Source organism: Neolamprologus multifasciatus, chromosome 16, assembly GCF_963576455.1.
Source record: "Neolamprologus multifasciatus chromosome 16, fNeoMul1.2, whole genome shotgun sequence".
Lineage (NCBI taxonomy): Eukaryota > Metazoa > Chordata > Actinopteri > Cichliformes > Cichlidae > Neolamprologus > Neolamprologus multifasciatus.
In genome coordinates this window covers 11465949-11486549 of record NC_140454.1, presented here as the reverse complement: position 1 = coordinate 11486549, position 20601 = coordinate 11465949, and the positions used below count along the sequence as shown (strand labels likewise).

Below are 20601 nucleotides of genomic sequence, written 5' to 3'. Positions count from 1 at the left end.
CATTCAGTGTCAGCCTTCATCATTTCTTAAGACACCTTTTTATGTATTCTTTATAATTTGTCAACACACAACTCAGTGTCTGTATCTTTCTGTCAGTTTTAAACAGAAATTTTCTCGTGTTGTCTCTCTCCTCCAGACTGATTGCCCAGACTTTATCGTGGACAAGAGTGTGAGTGTAACTCCGGGTTTCCACGTGGGATCAGAGGCCAGCGTGGACGTCTGTTTTGAGCCTTCTCAGCTGGGAGAAGTGAAAGGCCAGCTCAGCCTGTCTTCAGGAGTTGGTGGAGAATACATATTTCCCTTACATGGGTTATGCTTGCCCCCCCAGTCTCAGGGCCCGTTCAGCATTAAAGCCGGTGGGAACATCATCATCCCCTTCAAGAATGTGTTCCTGCAAACCACAGCTTTCTCTTTTCTGGTAAAGACCAAGTAGAATTTGTGAAAATGGGCACAGTGAGAAAACCAGACCAAGCAGTGGCGTAAAGCTAAAAATGTCTTATTGACATAACATTAAGACTTAACATTAACATTTCCAACATACTAATTCAAACACATCAAAAAAAGTCAATGTTATTAAAAACAGGGATGTTTTACTGAGGAGTATTTACACTGGGTTCACTGCGACACCATGAAACATTAAATTTAGCCTGGAACAGATGCCAGAATTGTGCAACTCTGTTGTGCAACCCTATGTTTAAACAGATTTGACTCCTGCTTCTCTCTGATACAACTTTCACTTTAGCATTTTTTTTTAGCATTGATAAATGCTTCAGTTTATGTGCTTCACTTAATAGTGCAGCTTATTTCGATTTTATGTAACCTGAACCCTGTTTATGCCTATAGATTGACAACCACCATTTTACAGTCAAAGGAGGGGGAAGCATCAAATCCAAAGAGATTCAGAACATCCAGGTGTCCTTTGAGGCTCCTCCAGATGGCTCTCCCGGACCGTGGTTTGGCACCTTGACCATCTCCAGTCAGAGCTCTGAGGGCCACAGGAAGCCTTACTCATGGGTCTATTACCTGAAGGGCCACCGCCCCGAGTCATTATAGAAACATGCAAATATAGAAAGACAGATGCCAACATGAGTACAATGAAAAAGACATTGATTGCCAGATTGTACAATGGTCCAGTTGCATATGCTGACAAGTGACTTATCTGAAGCTTTAAGATTTTATTGCCAAAATCCAGAATATCTCCTTGTGTATTGTGTGATTCAAGTAATTAGCTGACAAACCTGTCAATAAATATTTAACAATTGACTGAATCAATTCTGCAAAGAAAACTTGGAGATGCCTGTTACTGCACTTACATTACCACATGGGGGGAATCATGAGTTCATTTGAACAGTATGTGGTCCATTGATAGGTCCAGTTAGATCACTTGACTTCCTTTTTGTATCATAATGACCCATATGTTAACTTTTCACCTAAGTGAACTCATCCAAACTGGCCTGTTTGCTGTTAGACTCATGGCACATTATGGGGAAACTAGCTATACAGCAGTAACTTTCTTATTACCCAAAGTTAGAGCTATCACATCACATGTGGTGAGGAGCTGCAGTGTATATGCAAAATTCACTCTTTTTACTTCTTAAGGAAAAACACTTTGATACAACCTTTGTCAGACTGTTCCGGTGGCCCACTCTTCCTCTTTTCATGGTGGAAAGAACAAACTTAATTAATCAAACCAAAGTGCACATAAGATGTAATTTACAGACTTGTGCTTAATCATGAACAATCAGCCCAGCTTTACTGCTTGCAACAACAAGCCAGAAAAAAAAAAAAAAAAAAACCCACACAAAACAAAAATGCAATATCCCTGCATTGCAGCAAGTCACATGGTACAGTTGTAGCAAAAAGTTTTAACATATTGTGACAACTTCTGATTATCCATAAACATGACTAATATGCGGTGAGCCAGAGAATCTGTTGTAGTTCTGCTTTGTCCACTGGTTCTCTTAAAATGTAAAATTAACTGATATATCAGAAAAGGCAGTCAGCAGTTGGACCTCAGTTCATGTGCTAAATTATGTTTTTTTTTTTGTTTTGTTTTTTTTAAACAACAGGAAGTAAATCTATTTATAAAAGTGAACAGTATATAGCTATAGCTACAACTCAGCACTGCAATGCTTTAGCTAAATAGGTATTCAGAGAGGAATAAAACAAAGATAAAATAATAAATGATAAGGGATCAGGAGTGGGTATTATGGTATTTTTTCACAGACCCACGGCAGAGAATTCCTGCATGAAATATCATTCCACAAAGTGTTGGCAAATGTCCCGATTTGAGCACAGTCCTCTTCACCCCACCGTGGGTCTCCATCACCATTATCAGGTTGGCCATCTGCCCAGTACCTGACAGATCAGTGAGTACAATTATTATCTTTGAGAAAATAATTAGATGTGAAACATTTATAAAAGGATGAAAAGATTTATAACATCAAAGATTACAGATGATAAAAATCAGTTTCCTGGCTTGATTAATCCACTGAATTTATGGATCTACAAACTCTGTAGCTGTTAAGAATAAATTGCAACAAAATGCAAAACAAAACTTGGTGAAAAAAATAAGCTACTCTGTGTTTTTTGTTTGTTTGTTTTTCCCTGTCAGGAGATGATGGTAGTGTTGGCTGGTGTCTCCTATATGTGTTTTTTTTTTCCTGTTATTTGTGTGGTTAACACATTTGACTTACACAAATAACATCCCCAGTTTAATTCCAGGAGACAATTACCCAGGTTAAAATCTGTGCTAAATCAAAACTGTGTTTTCACCTCCTGTGGTAACCCCATGGGAAATAAGGAAGCAGCTAAAAGTACATTCTTCATTCTAAAATGCTTAGTTAATATCATGTATTACCACCATAAGGCTATCAAAATAAGTCAATTTTTATGATTTTCAGCGATTGACATCTAAGTCTATTAGTGAGTTTTGTATTGTTGATTGTCATTTATGCTTAGAGGTGTATAATTAATTGTGTAGTGATAGGATGTGTGATCTTTAGCAGGCTGCAAAGGCTTGGTGTGCATTCCAGAGTGTTCTGGAATGCACACCTACATCCTGGGAGCATGGGAAGCGGTCATACCTTGTTTTATGGTAGGATAAACGTAGCTATATCTGTTTTAGGCTAAGTGCCTTTTGTTTAGATAAACTGCTGGACTTTGCAGACCAGTAGGTTTAGGGAAGACACACACAAAGAACTTTGCCTACTTAGTGTTCAATGCTTTTGCTGTGTTTTTAAATTGTCTCGTTCCAGCGGTGGGCCTGTGCTAGACAGACCCAACAAGTTTATTTGTGAACAGCTTACTTCAGAATAAGAGGAGTTCCGTCTACCCATTTCCATTTTCCCTCTTCTTCTTTATCATGTAAACCAATCCAAGTCGGTCTTTTGGTGAGCCTGGTAAGGTACTCCTGTTCAGAAAGAACAAAAACATGAATTCCCATTTGGGAATTTAGTTTATACATACATTTTAATGAAATTTGCAGATTGTCTTGGTGGAGTTTAATAAACTCAGCCGTCTGCTCTTTGCTCCCTAAAATATAACACTGGAGTAAAATCTCTACCATCCAGTAGCGGTTTTAGATACGGGCGACACGGGCGGTTGCCCGGGGCGGCATCACGGTGGGGGCGGCATCACGGGCATCGGCAAAAAAAAAAAAAAAAAAAAAAAAAAAAGCTCGTACTCATGCTGCCCCGACGTCAGCCAGCGCATACTGGGAATGGCATAGGCACCGATCGGTTTTCTATCGCCCATTTGCTGGGAGTAAGGGTGCCCTCCATTTGCGAGGTGCGCCTGCTGCTTGCGGCACAGGGAGGAGAGGGCGGGGCGGCGGGGGATTCTCTGGTGGCTGGAGCAGCGTCTAATAACCAACTTGCAAAATAAAACAAAATAAAAACAAAACAAACACGAAAACACCAGACATCATGATACAGACTTAGAATTTGCACCGTTGTTTTTTCTAAATTCTATACACGAAAAGTGAGCGCGAGAGCGCTCGGTGCGCCTGCTTGCTGCTGAAGTCAAAGTAAACTTTGTCATCTCCGCTACATACAGTCCAGTATATAGAGAGACGAGAGAACGAGGCTCCAGTTACAGCAGTGCAAGTAAACAAACAATAAATATAAGAGGAGTAAGAAAATAAATATACACTTTAGTACTTGGGGTAAAGGGATCAATAACAATTGAAAATGTATAATTAATTTACAGTTTGATGATTTAAAGTCTCACACACAACCCGTCGAAAGGGGGGGGGCTGCTTCCAAATAGAGCACATTTCATTTATAATGTTGTAAATCCAAGCCCATTATGTATTCATGATTTGAATCCTGGGTTGCGTGAAATCCCAGAAATAAACCCTAGACAAAGTGAATCTGAACTAAGGTGTAGGTCTGTTAGGTTATGTCGTGGTGATCCTCGAGTTGGGTGATGGGTGTTCATACTGGAGTGCAAAATTAAAACCAATGGAAGATGGACAAGAAAAGTTCAAAGCCATCATGTCTTCAGTTTAGAAAAAAGAGAAAAGAAGAGGAGAAACGAGCAAAAGATACAGGTAAGCAGATGTGTCATTGGATAATGGCAGGTCATCCTGAAACAATCAGAATCAGAATACTTTATTAATCCCTAAGGAAATTATGTGGGTTACAGTTGCTCCAAGAAGAAATGGTAAAAATAGTAACAGTAACAGACTAAACTCCAAACAATACATTATGTTACAGATTTTAATATAAATTAGTCATTGTCAGTTGTTGATTTGTCCTGTTCTCATTGTATGACGAATTATGATGGCTGTTTGGTAGCCATTTGCATACTATGCATACTCTATCTCTCTTCATATATGTGTGTGCGTGTACAACAGCATTATGTTAACGTACAATCCTTAATATGTTTTGTGTGTGTGTGTGGGAGGGGGGGCGCCAGAGGGACTGTTCGCCCAGGGCGCCAAACAGGCTAGGACCGCCACTGCTACCATCTCACACTTCTGTTTAATCAGTTATCTGTTTGACGTTTATTCAGCTGTGTGAAAACTTTAATCTCAGCCAAACCGATTTACTCACAAACAAAACACTGAAAAAAGCCAAACAATAACATTTTGAAGTTAACTAAGTGACTTATATATCATGTTTAACCTGAGTAGCGAAAGACCGCAGGGGGTTTGACAACAATGTGCTGGGAGTTCGCCGTTTTGGCCGGCTCTAGTGAGCGATTCATCTCCTCCTTTGGCCAGCTTATTATCCCTGCAAGGTACCTGATCACAGGCGTAGGTGTTGACAGCCCAGATCTTATTCTTACCTTTCAGCTGACTCCTCAGGACTTGCCTGGTACTTGATGGTTGCAGCTTTCCTAGTGGTCTCCTTATGGTTCCCATTTGCCCTTGAGTACCCCAAGTACACATTTGCTTTGTCCCAATTCAGGGTCTGCACGCTTGAAGTACGCATTTTAAGTGCGATTACGTCACCGCCACGCGACGACGGCTGTCCCAATTCAAAGTGTACTTCAAATGCGTACTCCAAATGCGCCGTCGATTTCCCCAAATATCAAGCGTGGTCCGGTGCACGCTTCGTGGTCCCATATATCCCACAATTCATAGCACAGAGGTGGGTGTGGATAATTTTGCCGCAAAATACGGCAGAAGGGAGCTGCCGAAGAGTGAACTGTCAAAAGTAAGTACTGAATATGACGTCACTTATTTATATGCGAATGTTTAATAACAAAGAACATTAAAACATTGCTGTTGGCCACATATCGGCAAAGTTATGTGACATTAGTGATGATATATATCTATATCTCTCTCTATATCTCATAATAATCTGACAATACTATAATATTGGCCATATTATATTTACATTACCACAGTGAGATGACTTTAGTCTCATGAACAACAAGAGCTAATTGTTATTTACTCACTACTCTTGTAATGACTTCAGTACAGAAATAAAGCCCAACAATCATGTTTTACAGTCCCGTGGCCTCAGCCTCAGATACTCAGCTAATCAAAGTGATGTCATGACAAAAATGAATGACCAACAAAACATTTCTTCTCCTTCATTTATGTCACACAATCTCGCGTTTCTCGTGGTTAGTATCATGGTTGCTAGGCAACCTGAACAGCGCGACGAAGGCTAGACCGTCCCATTTCACAAGCCTCTCACTTCCTCACTTCTCGTACTTATAGTACGCACCGTATGTAGTACACATAGTGCGCGTACTTCAAGCGTGCAGACCCTGAATTGGGACACAGCAACTGAGTTCCTGATGAAGGGAACTCAGTTGGGTCCTGTTGATCTTGTATAGTTCTAGGCATTCCAGGAACCCAGGTGTGGGGCATCAATCCAGGCAGCGCACAGGTTGCTGAGCCTAGTCTTGCTGTCTCAGACAACTGCTCGGTCTACCAGTAGCCTCCTTTCTTTGCCCCGCTCATGTAATGAACCATAGCTTACCCACTGATGCTTGACAAAAGCTTCCATTTGGTACCAAGGCTAGGACCAGTCCCTTCTTGGGGTATTTGGGGATCAGGACTCTCCGGCCTTCAGTCATCCATTCAGAGTGTCTCTCATCGACTCAGTGAATACTCAGCCCCTTCAGCCAGTAGGTGTGGCCATGGTGAAGTCTGGTGCTGTCTAACTCTTCACTGTGATGATTACTAGACCATGTTCAGGGTCTGTGATAATCACTGCGATGGTTAAATCACAGTGATGGGTACAGGATGGATATCATCCATCTAAGTTCAGGGAGCAGCCCACTTCTCATCAGGGTGTTCTGGTACCTCAACACCTGACGCAGGCCTTGTTAATCCGGTCACGTCCGAGCCTGTATGGCTCCATATTTATCTTTTTTCGCTCATGTCTGTGGTAAGCTATACCATTATACTACACACACTAGACTTCTTCCACAGTATCCAGAGTGAGATGGAGTAACAGCTGTTTCAGGGTTTAATAATTGCTGGGACATAAAAATATGTATAGTATGTTTGTTTGCTGTAAAATGTCAGTTTTTATAGTTTTTCTCCTGCTTTGACCCACCCTCTAGTTCTCATCTGAAGATGTATTTGCCAAAACAGCTCAATTGTAGTTAACAATTAAAGTTACTATATAATCAATTATAACTGGCTGCAAAATAATTTCATATGTCAATTATTATAGGTCCGTCAGTATTTGGGAGCTGAATCTTCAGCCCTGCTGAAAGCCTAAATAGAAGCTTGTCAAGTAAAAGTGAAGAAAGGAGCATAAACGAGATGTGCAGCATACAGGAGACCGCAAAGCTGAGAGCAGAATTGATTAAATTAGGAGCTAAAATAAAAGACTAAAGTGATAGCCGTTTTTATTTTCAGCAATTTTCCATTTTTAAGGACAAAAGGTTTCAAACTTGTCCACGCCTTAAACCTCATGTGTGTTTAATCTAGTAGTAGCAAATGCATAAAAATAAGGGATTTATGAGGACACTGAATAAAAAATTGCTTCCTTGAAAACAACATTTACAATTTAGTATTGATTGAAAATAATCTATATACAAAGTGTCTTTGAATGGCAGAGATGGATGTAGCACAGAGCCATTGCTCAGTTTCTGAGCGGCAGAATGCCAGAATCTTAGCTGGAAGCTCACAAAACCATTTCAACAACCACCACACCACTAAAACTAGACATCTCACAAATTCCAAAAATGCAGGTTTCATCACACTCAAAAGTAATGAATGAGGGGTACGAATATGAATATTCATGTATTAAAACACATACATATGAACTGTACCTGTTCTTTAGCGCACTCAATAACCACCAGATCTGCTCCTCTGTCTCTGCAGTCCCTTCTGGCTGCATCCCAGGAACCAAAGCTTTCAGAGAGGAGATAGCAGCTACAGCTGAAACTACTCCATCCTGCAGGACATTGTATAACTAGAAGAAATTAAAAACAAGTAATATTTCAGTAAGGTTAATGAAAAATATTTAATGAACCTTACAACAATGCTCATCTGTTTAATTAGATTTATCTATAGTTTATTCACCTCCTAACTTTTATATTTGTTTGCCTGTGTATATTTACTATGGTGACAGTTTTTGTACTTAATCTATTTTAGGGCTGCAACCAATATTTTAATAATCAGTTATTCCATTCAGTAATCAGATAAAAAGTACTTTTTTCTTATTAATGGGCAATAATAAATGTTCAAAAGAAAAAAATCACAGGTCTTTTAAAATGAACTCATCATCAGTTTATATTTTAGAATTTGCTGTTGCAACTCTTTCATGTATTTACAGGCCATATTAAAAAATTCTTAGATGCAAAAATAAATATATGATGTCAAGTGCAGTAGTGCCCAATGAAATAATACAGCCTAAACTAATCATTCCAAGGTTTTAAACATTATTAGGAGGCAAAAAACAAACAAGCAAAAAGTATTTTATCTCCTGGATGAGCTGTTTTTGTGTAAGTGTTTTTGTGCCTGTGTCTGTGTGCTTTAGTTTTCTAGTAAATGTTTTGTTGTAAGCCTTTAGAGGAGCATATCAGTGTTCTGATATTTGCCTTGTGCATTTTTTTACTAGCCTACAAAAGAAAAAAAAAGTTGAACGGAGTTTTTTTTATATTATTTGACTTTAAATCTGAAAATGATGTTACAAAAGCATCTTCTATTCACGTCAGAGTTAGCTAAATACATGGTTTGATGTTAGCCTCCCCCCACCATGAAAAAAAATTATTTGCAGCTGTTCTCATCTGACTTATTCGGTTTACACAGCAAAAATCTGCAATAAAGCTACATCCGACTAATAAAGGTAATAAAGTTAAAATATGCAGATGAACTGCTAGCTTAGCCTGATAGGATGGTTAGGTACATTGCTTAAATCATCCTACTAACCTAAGGGTGAATCAAAGGTGGGGGGGGGGGGGAGGGGGGGGGGACATGGGGTGTACTAGAAAATATTTATTTCAAGTTTTTCCAAGCATTATCTTGCATATTTAGATTAATATCAAATATAAATAAATTAGATATTAATTCAGTTGTAATAATATATATATAAAAATACTTTTTCCTTTTCTTCTATATTGATTATATATTACCTATATCTATTATATATCTTTATATTTATTATCACTACATTATATTTCTCATGTTGGGTGATCAGTGTATTACAGCAAGCAAAACAAAACAACAACAACAACAACAACAACCCTTGACTCAATACAGTAAATACAGTTTCACAAAAAAACACATTTTGAAAAGTTAAATGTTATACTGTGTCAATATCAATATCAATCAATAGCAATCATTCCAAATCCAAATTAGAACTTTGGCACAACCAGAAACTGTATATAAAGAAGGGACGTCTCTGAAAAGTGAGGCCAATCCAAAAGTGCTTTAAATGCCTCTCTGAGAATTAAAAGGTGAAATATTGAATTTGATGTGTGCAGAAGAAAACAGTTTTCCATATCAGACCAATATCTTGAAAAAAAAAAAAGATAATTATAATTATAATTATAATTATAATTCATATCATTAAATTAAATCTTTTAAAGTTTTGTTTTGTTGAATGGCTGTGAAGAAGGTCTGTTATTATCAGTCTTCTGCAGGTTAACATCTCACTATTTTTGCTGTCTTTCCCAGAGTAAAAGTAAAAAAATTAAAGTAACCACAAAACTGCAATCTACCAGTAGTACTACTAGTTTTACGCAATATGCAAAATGCAGCTACAATAACTGCTCCTAACTTCTAATAACTGGGTGAAACTGATAGAAGGTTGTGTTTAGAGACTCAGTGATTTGTGAATCTCTAAACAAACCTGTAGATCAGAAAGTGATGTCTCGGTGAAAAGATGCATCACAACTGAATCAAACATGACCACTCGATGAAACAAGTAAAATAACAGTTGAAAAAAGTTACTAAACACCATTAAATACATTTCACATATGTGTCGATGAAATATAGCCCTTAAATTATTTTAGTACCATTCAGATTTGTAAATGTAAATTTGTGACAAGCATAAGGTACACTGCTGCACTGCAGCTGTATAGTGACAAGCAGTGATACGGATAATGGTTCATATCATATTTTCCTAATGACTGAAATTTGATTTTAAAAATGTGTTAAGTCAGAAAAAAATGATTACATCATTTGTTTGGAAAATGAATCACTACATTTCCGAGAAAAACCTTTTATAGACACAATAGCTCACACAAGGACTCACTCTGCTTTTTAAGCTCTTCAGTCTTTTTAGTCAGCAGATCTCGCTCCTCAGTCATGGAAGAAAGTTGGTTACTGACTGCAGAGAAGTTTTTATTCAGAAGATCTCGCTCCTCAGTCATGGAAGAAAGTTGGTTACTGACAGCAGAGATGTTTTTATTCAGAAGGTCTCTCTTCTCAGCCTGTGCCGACACATGTTCAGCTGAATTGTAGTCTGAAATAAAAGGAAATAACATTGATGCTTTCATTGATTGAGGCACAAAAGATCTAAATAAAAAATATTTTAAAATTCTGACTGTAATTTGTGAAACATATTAATTATGTAAACCAGTTTTATGCTTGTACAAGTTATTGTTGCTGTGATCTTGTTGTCTTCAAGATAATTTCAAGAGGATCTTGAAATGGAACAATCAAAAATTCCACATTGCATTCCAAATTTTATTAAAAATTACATACATTAAATTACATTAAAAAATAGCTCTTAATCATTCACATGGTGACTGATGATCAGTAGAACAACTGTCCATGAAAAATCCAACTCACAGAAGAAACTAAGTGTGATAAGTCCAACCAGCAATAAAACAGTGAGCAGGCTCAGGGAGAGAATAACACCCAAATAGAAACTTCTCCTAGAGCTCCTCTGACCTGAAAAGAAAAGAAAAGAAAAAAAAAAAACAAGTTACCCAAACAAATGTTCAGTAGTAATAAGAGATGTTATAACCTCCTTGCTCTATCACTTCCCTTTTACCTGTGTAATTTGTTGAAGGTGTTGGGTTGTCAGGTTTAATGCATTCATCATTGGCATATATTGCCTCCATTGCATACATGGGTTCGGATTATTTTGGAGAGCTCAGCTCTGCAGCACAGGATGAGTGAAGTGTGAAAGTCTCACTGGTTTCAGTTTATTCTCCTTTTAAATTCAGAGGAAGTCACATATTTCAGTGGTTTGTGCAGCTATGCAACCACTGAAACTTGATATGTTCTTAATTAAGCCGTACATATATGTGATAGTTGTACAAAATCAAACTGCTTTTCATGGTTGTGTAAAAAAAATACAATTTTGCTGAAGTGTAAGTAAAACAATGTAGGAATATGTGTGTGATTAATTTATTTGTAGAGATTAGTACTAGAAAGCACTGTGAATGCTTAAATTGAGTAGAAAGTTTCAATACAAGTACCAGTTCATTCACCATCAGAAATGGACAAATCGTCTCCATTAAGCATATTTGTAAAGGTCAGCTGATACACAGTCCTGAGGAATAACACCAGAACAACAAATAACACCAAGCAGGTCATGGCTTTTAGATTATGAAAATCAATAAATTACTGCAGACCAAAACTAAAAGGGCAAAATAAGAAGTTCCTCACTAGAGCACCAGTGACAGTGTCACAAACTGAATTAGCAAACTCAGAAAATTAATTTAAAAGAATTTAAAAGAATAATTTAAGAAGGATTTTAAATGAATTTATTCCTAGGTCTGACAATTTGCAGCCAAAAACTGTTGTGTCTTTCTCCACTCGCCTTTTAAGATTAGGCTTAAAACTTTCCTTTTTGCTAAAACATATAGTTAGGGCTGGACCAGGTGACCCTGAATCCTCCCTTAGTTATGCTGCAATAGACGTAGGCTGCCAGGGGATTCCCATGATGCATTGAGTTTTTCCTTTCCAGTCACCTTTCTCACTCACTATGTGTTAATAGACCTCTCTGTATTGAATCATATCTGTTATTAACCTCTGTCTCTCTTCCACAGCATGTCTTTTATCCTGTCTTCCTTCTCTCACCCCAACCGGTCGCAGCAGATGGCCGCCCCTCCCTGAGCCTGGTTCTGCCGGAGGTTTCTTCCTGTTAAAAGGGAGTTTTTCCTTCCCACTGTCGCCAAAGTGCTTGCTCATAGGGGGTCATATGATTGTTAGGCTTTTCTCTGTATCTATGAAGCGCCTTGAGGCGACTTTTGTTGTGATTTGGCGCTATATAAATAAAATTGAATTGAATTGAATTGAAATTGAACTCGCAGTTGACTTTCTTACACAATAAAGCCAGCACTGACTACCGTGTGCAAAATGTTCTGCAATGTAATAGTTCTGCAATGTAAAACTAAAAATTTAGAAGAATAAGGAAGTATTACTGCTGTGGTCTTACCACTGTAAAATGGTTCACAAGACTTGTGCAACGGGCATTGTTGCACATGTCCAGAACACACGAGTCCAGAACAGAAGTCAAACTTTTTTCTGTTCAGTTTTGAAGGAGACAATTCTTTGTTTCCACAAAGATACAGAGCCCTGCAAGGGACATTGGAGAAAAAAATATGAAGATGTACTTTGCGAGATCCCGCAAAAGTTTTAAGTTCATGCACCTCCAGGTCAGAATTGAAAACTTAGAAACAACCACAGCGATGGAGGCCACACACCCATGGGTGGCTGTAGCTCAGGTGGTAGAGCAGGTCATCTACTGATCGGAAGGTTGGTGGTTCGATCCCTGGCTTCCCCAGTCTGCATGCCAAATATCCTTGGGCAAGATACTAACCCCAAATTGCTCTCCGATGCATCCATCGGAGTATGAATGTGTGTGTGAATGTTACGTAGATAGCACTTAGAAAAATGTGCTGGTGTGAATGGGTGAATGTACAAGTTGTGTACAGCGCTTTGAGTGCTCAGAAAGAGTAGAAAAGCGCTATATAAGAACCAGTCCATTTACCATTACCATTTACCCATGTGAGAGATTCATAGATTTTTATTTTGAGCTTGGACTAAATTATAAAAACATTAACATGGTGCTATGGACAAGAGACTTCCTTTGCTTCACTGAAGAACATGTTGAACTGTGTAAAAACAAGTGTGTTTTCGACTGACCAAACTATGTGATCCAGATGTATATGAACTGTGCAATAGCCTTATAACTGAGTCCTATCTAACTACAGCAACAGACCCATATCAGGCTGTGAACTTGTACATGCATCTAAGAGACACATGCCATGGGTGTGGAGAAGCAATCCATTACATACTTTGGCTACTGCAGAATGGCCTTGTGAGCAATTGTTTCAATGGCAGGCTGCATGTTGTTCTTAGGTGGTAGAAAGTGGGAACCCATCCTTGTAAAGTGGTCAATAGGGATGGGTATTGATAAGATTTTCACGATTCCGATTCCATTTTTGATTCTGTTTAACGATTCGATTCTTTATCGATTCTTTTAAAAAAAGGAGAACCCTAAGTTTGATTAGCTTAGAACTTTGTTTTATATCTTCTCTTTGAACAAGATAGAAATTTAGGAGTAACATGGCCTTACAAACCCAACAGTGAGATCTTAAGAGATCCACAGCCTACGGCTCTTCAATGGGGTGTCACAGGGTCCCCAGGAAAGAAAATTGTAATGTAAAATAATAAAATAATTATTCTTCTGTAGCAATAACAAAGTATAACATAAATTATTCAGTAGCAATTACACAAGAATATCCAGTATTGTCCCTGCCCACAATTAAACACATTTACTTACCGAAACTCGGGGCATCTGCTGTGCCAAATGGGTGCAAGGCTTTGACCACAAACTTAGTCACTGCTCGGTGACATTCGTCTATCCTGGCCTGAAAGGAGACGCTACCGGTAGACTGCAGCGAGAACTGCCAGCCAGACTCTGTCTGTCTCTCTCATCATGGTCACCTAAATGCACAGTAATGGCAGGTTTTGTAATAAGACAGATTGCGCTAACATAATATGCACTGTTAGTTGGTTATTTATCTGCCGCATTAACCTAACTTTTGTAGGTGTAACTTTTTTAGGTGCAGCAGTGCAAAAAGTTAGTCTGTGGAGTGGGGAGCGCTGTGTGAGGGGGCATCAGTAAGAGGGATCTGGACCCAGTGTTGGGTAAGTTACTTTAAAAAAGTAATTAATTACTAATTACTAATTACTTAGTCAATATTGTATTTAAAATACTTATCTAATTACTGCGTCAGAAAAGTAACTTAATTACTCAATAAGTAATTTAACTAAATACTTCTTAAAATCCCTAAAAAACCTTGAGTGGGCAAACAATAGAAATTAAACTCTTTAAATAATAAATAATTTTTTTTTTAAAGACGGAGACTCTACAGTACGCAGCGGTAGCATCTCTTCCACAATGTAGCCTGCAATCATTTTTTAAGCTCACTTTTCTGTGCTGCTGAAGTAAAATCAAGTTTTGCCTGCTTAGCTGGAGTTTCTGCGGTGTTATCCATGGATAATGAACAAGAATCACTCAGAAGTGACTATGCACTCGTGTCAGGCGCTTCAGTAGATTACTCGTGCTATTAACAGCAGCCGATAGTTTTTTCTTCCCAGGACATAGCTTACATATTACTGTAATATTCTTGTCTGCTTGTTTCAGAAAAGTGAAGAGACGGGAATATGTCCATTTCAAAAAACAGCCACATGCTTCAGCCGAGTCCGACATCTTCTGCTTTAGAATAAGACTATGCAGCAAACTGGCGTGAAATGACGTGCACCTGCACTACAGCGAAAATTAATTTAAAAGAATTTAAAAGAATAATTTAAGAAGGATTTTAAATGAATTTATTCCTAGGTCTGACAATTTGCAGCCTTTGTGTGTCTTTCTCCACTCGCAGTTGACTTTCTTACACAATAAAGCCAGCACTGACTACCGTGTGCAAAATGTTCTGCAATGTAATAGTTCTGCAATGTAAAACTAAAAATTTAGAAGAATAAGGAAGTATTACTGCTGTGGTCTTACCACTGTAAAATGGTTCACAAGACTTGTGCAACGGGCATTGTTGCACATGTCCAGAACACACGAGTCCAGAACAGAAGTCAAACTTTTTTCTGTTCAGTTTTGAAGGAGACAATTCTTTATTTCCACAAAGATACAGAGCCCTGCAAGGGACATTGGAGAAAAAAATATGAAGATGTACTTTGCGAGATCCCGCAAAAGTTTTAAGTTCATGCACCTCCAGGTCAGAATTGAAAACTTAGAAACAACCACAGCGATGGAGGCCACACACCCATGTGAGAGATTCATAGATTTTTATTTTGAGCTTGGACTAAATTATAAAAACATTAACATGGTGCTATGGACAAGAGACTTCCTTTGCTTCACTGAAGAACATGTTGAACTGTGTAAAAACAAGTGTGTTTTCGACTGACCAAACTATGTGATCCAGATGTATATGAACTGTGCAATAGCCTTATAACTGAGTCCTATCTAACTACAGCAACAGACCCATATCAGGCTGTGAACTTGTACATGCATCTAAGAGACACATGCCATGGGTGTGGAGAAGCAATCCATTACATACTTTGGCTACTGCAGAATGGCCTTGTGAGCAATTGTTTCAATGGCAGGCTGCATGTTGTTCTTAGGTGGTAGAAAGTGGGAACCCATCCTTGTAAAGTGGTCAATAGGGATGGGTATTGATAAGATTTTCACGATTCCGATTCCATTTTTGATTCTGTTTAACGATTCGATTCTTTATCGATTCTTTAAAAAAAAAGGAGAACCCTAAGTTCGATTAGCTTAGAACGTTTTATATCTTCTCTTTGAACAAGATAGAAATTTAGGAGTTACATGGCCTTACAAACCTAACAGTGAGATCTTAAGAGATCCACAGCCTATGACTCTTCAATGGGGTGTCACAGGGTCCCCAGGAAAGAAAATTGTAATGTAAAATAATAAAATAAATATTCTTCTCTAGCAATAACAAAGTATAACATAAATTATTCAGTAGCAATTACACAAGAATATCCAGTATTGTCCCTGCCCACAATTAAACACATTTATTTACCGAAACTCGGGGCATCTGCTGTGCGTGCAATGGGTGCAAGGCTTTGACCACAAACTTAGTCACTGCTCGGTGACATTCGTCTACCCTGGCCTGAAAGGAGACGCTACCGGTAGACTGCAGCAAGAACTGCCAGCCAGACTCTGTCTGTCTCTCTCATCATGGTCACCTAAATGCACAGTAATGGCAGGTTTTGTAATAAGACAGATCGCGCTAACATAATATGCACTGTTAGTTGGTTATTTATCTGCCGCATTAACCTAATTTTTGTAGGTGTAACTTTTTTAGGTGCAGCAGTGCAAATAGTTAGTCTAGAGCAGGGGTGGGCAATCTCAGTCCATGAGGGCCGGTGTCCCTGCAGGTTTTAGATGTGTTCTCGAACCAACACAGCTGATTTAAATAGATAAATTACCTTCTCAACATGTCCTGAAGTTCTCCAGAGGCCTGGTAACGAACTAATCATGTGATTCAGATGTGTTGACCCAAGGTGAGATCTAAAACCTGCAGGGACACGGGCCCTCGTGGACTGAGATTGCCCACCCCTGGTCTAGAGCCCTGGTTTCAATGCTGGACTCTCTTACCTCCTGTGTGCGTCATGTCACCTCTGGGGAGACTGGCGCTAATCACATCTCGCATGCAAGCTCTCCATCCCTGGCAGCAGCCCGGGCTGCTGCATCAGGGGTCTTGGATTGGGAGGGTGTTCGCAAGGTGGTGTCCACAGATGCTTCCCTAGGGGAGTGGGGAGCGCTGTGTGAGGGGGCATCAGTACGAGGGATCTGGACCCAGTGTTGGGTAAGTTACTTTAAAAAAGTAATTAATTACTAATTACTAATTACTTAGTCAATATTGTATTTAAAATACTTATCTAATTACTGCATCAGAAAAGTAACTTAATTACTCAATAAGTAATTTAACTAAATACTTCTTAAAATCCCTAAAAAACCTTGAGTGGGCAAACAATAGAAATTAAACTCTTTAAATAATAAATAATTTTTTTTTAAAGACGGAGACTCTACAGTACGCAGCGGTAGCATCTCTTCCACAATGTAGCCTGCAATCATTTTTTAAGCTCACTTTTCTGTGCTGCTGAAGTAAAATCAAGTTTTGCCTGCTTAGCTGGAGTTGCTGCGGTGTTATCCATGGATAATGAACAAGAATCACTCAGAAGTGACTATGCACTCGTGTCAGGCGCTTCAGTAGATTACTCGTGCTATTAACAGCAGCCGATAGTTTTTTCTTCCCAGGACATAGCTTACATATTACTGTAATATTCTTGTCTGCTTGTTTCAGAAAAGTGAAGAGACAGGAATATGTCCATTTCAAAAAACAGCCACACGCTTCAGCCGAGTCCGACATCTTCTGCTTTAGAATAAGACTATGCAGCAAACTGGCGTGAAATGACGTGCACCTGCACTACAGCGATGTTAAAGCGGCGGAGTTAGAAGATAAATTATTGAAATGAAATAATGATATTCAGCGAGTTTAATTAATATACAATGTAACGCAAGTACATTGTAAGTAACTGTAATTAAAATACCTAAAAATGAACAGTAATTAGTTACTCTACTTTTTCAGTGGAAAAGTAATTTAATTACAGTAACGCGTTACTTAATAACGCATTACACCCAACACTGTCTGGACCACACCCCAGGGAGAAGGTCTCTGAACAATTTCAGTATATCTGTCATGGTCCTGGGTCGGTGACCCAGCGCTTTCAGTTTATTATCATTTTCTAGTTTATTATGATGTTGTTGATTATTACTGTTTGAGTTCTATGTGTTATATTCGGTCTGCCTTTGAGTCTGCATCTGTGTCTCTGTCTATCGTGTCACCCCGCCTGTTTGTGAAGCTGTCTGTTTAGTTCTGTGTCTTGTTTGGTTCCTCGTGTCTGAGTTTCCTGTTTTATTGTGAAGGTCTCTGTCTGATGTGAGTATGTTCAGTTTACATTTCCCCTGTCCCGTCAGCCCTGATTCCTCCCAGCTGTGTTGCCCTCCTGTGTGCCATTTCCTGATTACCTGGTGTGTGTATTTATAGTTGGTGTCTGCCTGTGTTTCTCGTCGCGTCGTCTGTGTTCATTTGTGTATCTGCTCCGCGTCTCTCTGCCCCTCGCTCCATGTCCTCCTTTTGTATTAGCTTTTCCAGTTTAGGTTTATGTTCAGTTCTGCCCACACCTTGGTTATTTGTGCACTGTAAATAAAACCCACTTGCACCTCCGCCACTGTCTGCTTTTGGATCCTCCTTCCTCACCTCCACACGACTGCCGCCCCAGCCGTGACAATATCGTGTTGCATAATTCACCAGAACTCATACAAAGTGACATTCACATGCACTCTGGTGAAATGTCCTGATGAGGCTCATACCAATACACTCAAACGGGACCTCCATTGTCAGTAATGGTGCTTTTGGAATGCCGGCTGGTTAACCAGCTGACACTCTGGGCAGGATGCGCACCATTGGCGCACATCTGCCTAGATGCTCAGCCAATAAAATCTGTCCATTATTTGCTCCAGAGTTTTGTCATATTCCATTTGCTCTACCATGGGGTTATAACAAGCCGTCTGTAAAATTAATTCCCGGCGACTTTTAGTCACCAACAACTGGGTGTGTTCCTCTTTTGTGAGAGTGTCACCACTCATTCAGTAAAGCCTATCTTTAATCTATACAAAAAGCTGGTCGTTCAGTGCTGTGTCAGGGCGCACCATAAATTTTCATGACTTGGTCAAAGACGGAGCATAGAGTTTCATCAAGAGACTGCTCAAATGGGAAATCACCCATGGTTTCATATGTTGTTTGTTTAATTTAAGACTTAAAAAAAAAAAAAAAAAAATTTTTAAATTCTGACTGTAATTTGTGAAACATATTAATTATGTAAACCAGTTTTATGCTTGTACAAGTTATTGTTGCTGTGAGCTTGTTGTCTTCAAGATAATTTCAAGAGGATCTTGAAATGGAACAATTGAAAATTCCACATTGCATTCCAAATTTTATTAAAAATTACATACATTAAATTACATTAAAAAATAGCTCTTAATCATTCACATGGTGACTGATGATCAGTAGAACAACTGTCCATGAAAAATCCAACTCACAGAAGAAACTAAGTGTGATAAGTCCAACCAGCAATAAAACAGTGAGCAGGCTCAGGGAGAGAATAACACCCAAATAGAAACTTCTCCTAGAGCTCCTCTGACCTGAAAAGAAAAGAAAAGAAAACAAAAAACAAGTTACCCAAACAAATGTTCAGTAGTAATAAGAGATGTTATAACCTCCTTGCTCTATCACTTCCCTTTTACCTGTGTAATTTGTTGAAGGTGTTGGGTTGTCAGGTTTAACGCATTCATGAAGTGAAGTGATATGTTTTTATTGATTAGCATTCAAATATCTCAGTGAAGACAGAACAAAGATTTACCACAAAGCAAGAAAGCATGAGACAAGGCTAATCAAAAGGTATTGGCTGAAGCATTTGCTTATTACGCCAACCCTTTTAACAAAAGATCTTTTAGCATGCAGCTCCTGTACACAGGGCTCGAAGCAAATAATAAAATTCAATTCAATTCAATTTCATTTATATAGCGCCAAATCACAACAAATGTCGCCTCAAGGCGCTTCATAGATACAGAGAAAAGCCCAACAATCATATGACCCCCTATGAGCAAGCACTTTGGCGACAGTGGGAAGGAAAAACTCCCTTTTAACAGGAAGAAACCTCCGGCAGAACCAGGCTCAGGGAGGGGCGGCCATCTGCTGCGACCGGTTGGGGTGAGAGAAGGCAAACAAAGCAAAAACAAAACAAACAAACAAACAAACAAGAAAAAACAACATCATTGGCATATATTGCCTCCATTGCATACATGGGTTCGGATTATTTTGGAGAGCTCAGCTCTGCAGCACAGGATGAGTGAAGTGTGAAAGTCTCACTGGTTTCAGTTTATTCTCCTTTTAAATTCAGAGGAAGTTGGTTTGTGCAGCTATGCAACCACTGAAACTTGATATGTTCTTAATTAAGCCGTACATATATGTGATAGTTGTACAAAATCAAACTGCTTTTCATGGTTGTGTAAAAAAAATACAATTTTGCTGAAGTGTAAGTAAAACAATGTAGGAATATGTGTGTGATTAATTTATTTGTAGAGATTAGTACTAGAAAGCACTGTGAATGCTTAAATTGAGTAGAAAGTTTCAATACAAGTACCAGTTCATTCACCATCAGAAATGGACAAATCGTCTCCATTAAGCATATTTGTAAAGGTCAGCTGATACACAGTCCTGAGGAATAACACCAGAACAACAAATAACACCAAGCAGGTCATGGCTTTTAGATTATGAAAATCAATAAATTACTGCAGACCAAAACTAAAAGGGCAAAATAAGAAGTTCCTCACTAGAGCACCAGTGACAGTGTCACAAACTGAATTAGCAAACTCAGAAAATTAATTTAAAAGAATTTAAAAGAATAATTTAAGAAGGATTTTAAATGAATTTATTCCTAGGTCTGACAATTTGCAGCCTTTGTGTGTCTTTCTCCACTCGCAGTTGACTTTCTTACACAATAAAGCCAGCACTGACTACCGTGTGCAAAATGTTCTGCAATGTAATAGTTCTGCAATGTAAAACTAAAAATTTAGAAGAATAAGGAAGTATTACTGCTGTGGTCTTACCACTGTA

General features: G+C 38.6%; 3 protein-coding genes across 4 annotated transcripts in view; 1 reads left to right on the top strand and 2 right to left on the bottom strand.

The window, feature by feature from the left end:
- LOC146500349 (hydrocephalus-inducing protein homolog) overlaps window positions 1-1286 on the top strand; it is a 51712-nt gene extending 50426 nt beyond the window's left edge. Inside the window, exons 92-93 of the mRNA XM_085135790.1 lie at window positions 137-418; window positions 844-1286. Of these exons, the coding sequence (XP_084991916.1) occupies window positions 137-418; window positions 844-1053 (492 nt within the window). The 3' untranslated portion in view covers window positions 1054-1286. The remainder of the gene's footprint in view (window positions 1-136; window positions 419-843) is intronic.
- The window catches only part of LOC146500345 (CD209 antigen-like protein A), a 231089-nt gene that overhangs the window by 100689 nt on the left and 109799 nt on the right, over window positions 1-20601 (bottom strand). The window lies entirely within an intron of this gene.
- On the bottom strand, window positions 843-11624 carry LOC146500348 (uncharacterized). The gene is made up of 6 exons (XM_085135791.1): window positions 10920-11624; window positions 10715-10816; window positions 10176-10385; window positions 7747-7889; window positions 3309-3412; window positions 843-2358 (listed from the first exon to the last, which is right to left on the bottom strand). Exons 1-6 carry the CDS (start codon window positions 10996-10998, stop codon window positions 2208-2210), a joined length of 789 nt encoding a protein of 262 aa, XP_084991917.1. The 5' UTR covers window positions 10999-11624; the 3' UTR covers window positions 843-2207.

Bases quoted from the DNA above. Each gene is read 5' to 3' on its own strand.
- LOC146500348 (XM_085135791.1), bottom strand. From the start codon at position 10,998: ATGTATGCAATGGAGGCAATATATGCCAATGATGAATGCATTAAACCT. The intron at 10,386-10,714 runs GTGAGTTGGATT...CTTTTATTTCAG, and splicing joins TATCACACTTAGTTTCTTCT to ACTACAATTCAGCTGAACAT. The intron at 7,890-10,175 runs GTGAGTCCTTGT...AATTTCTTCTAG, and splicing joins TGAAGAGCTTAAAAAGCAGA to TTATACAATGTCCTGCAGGA.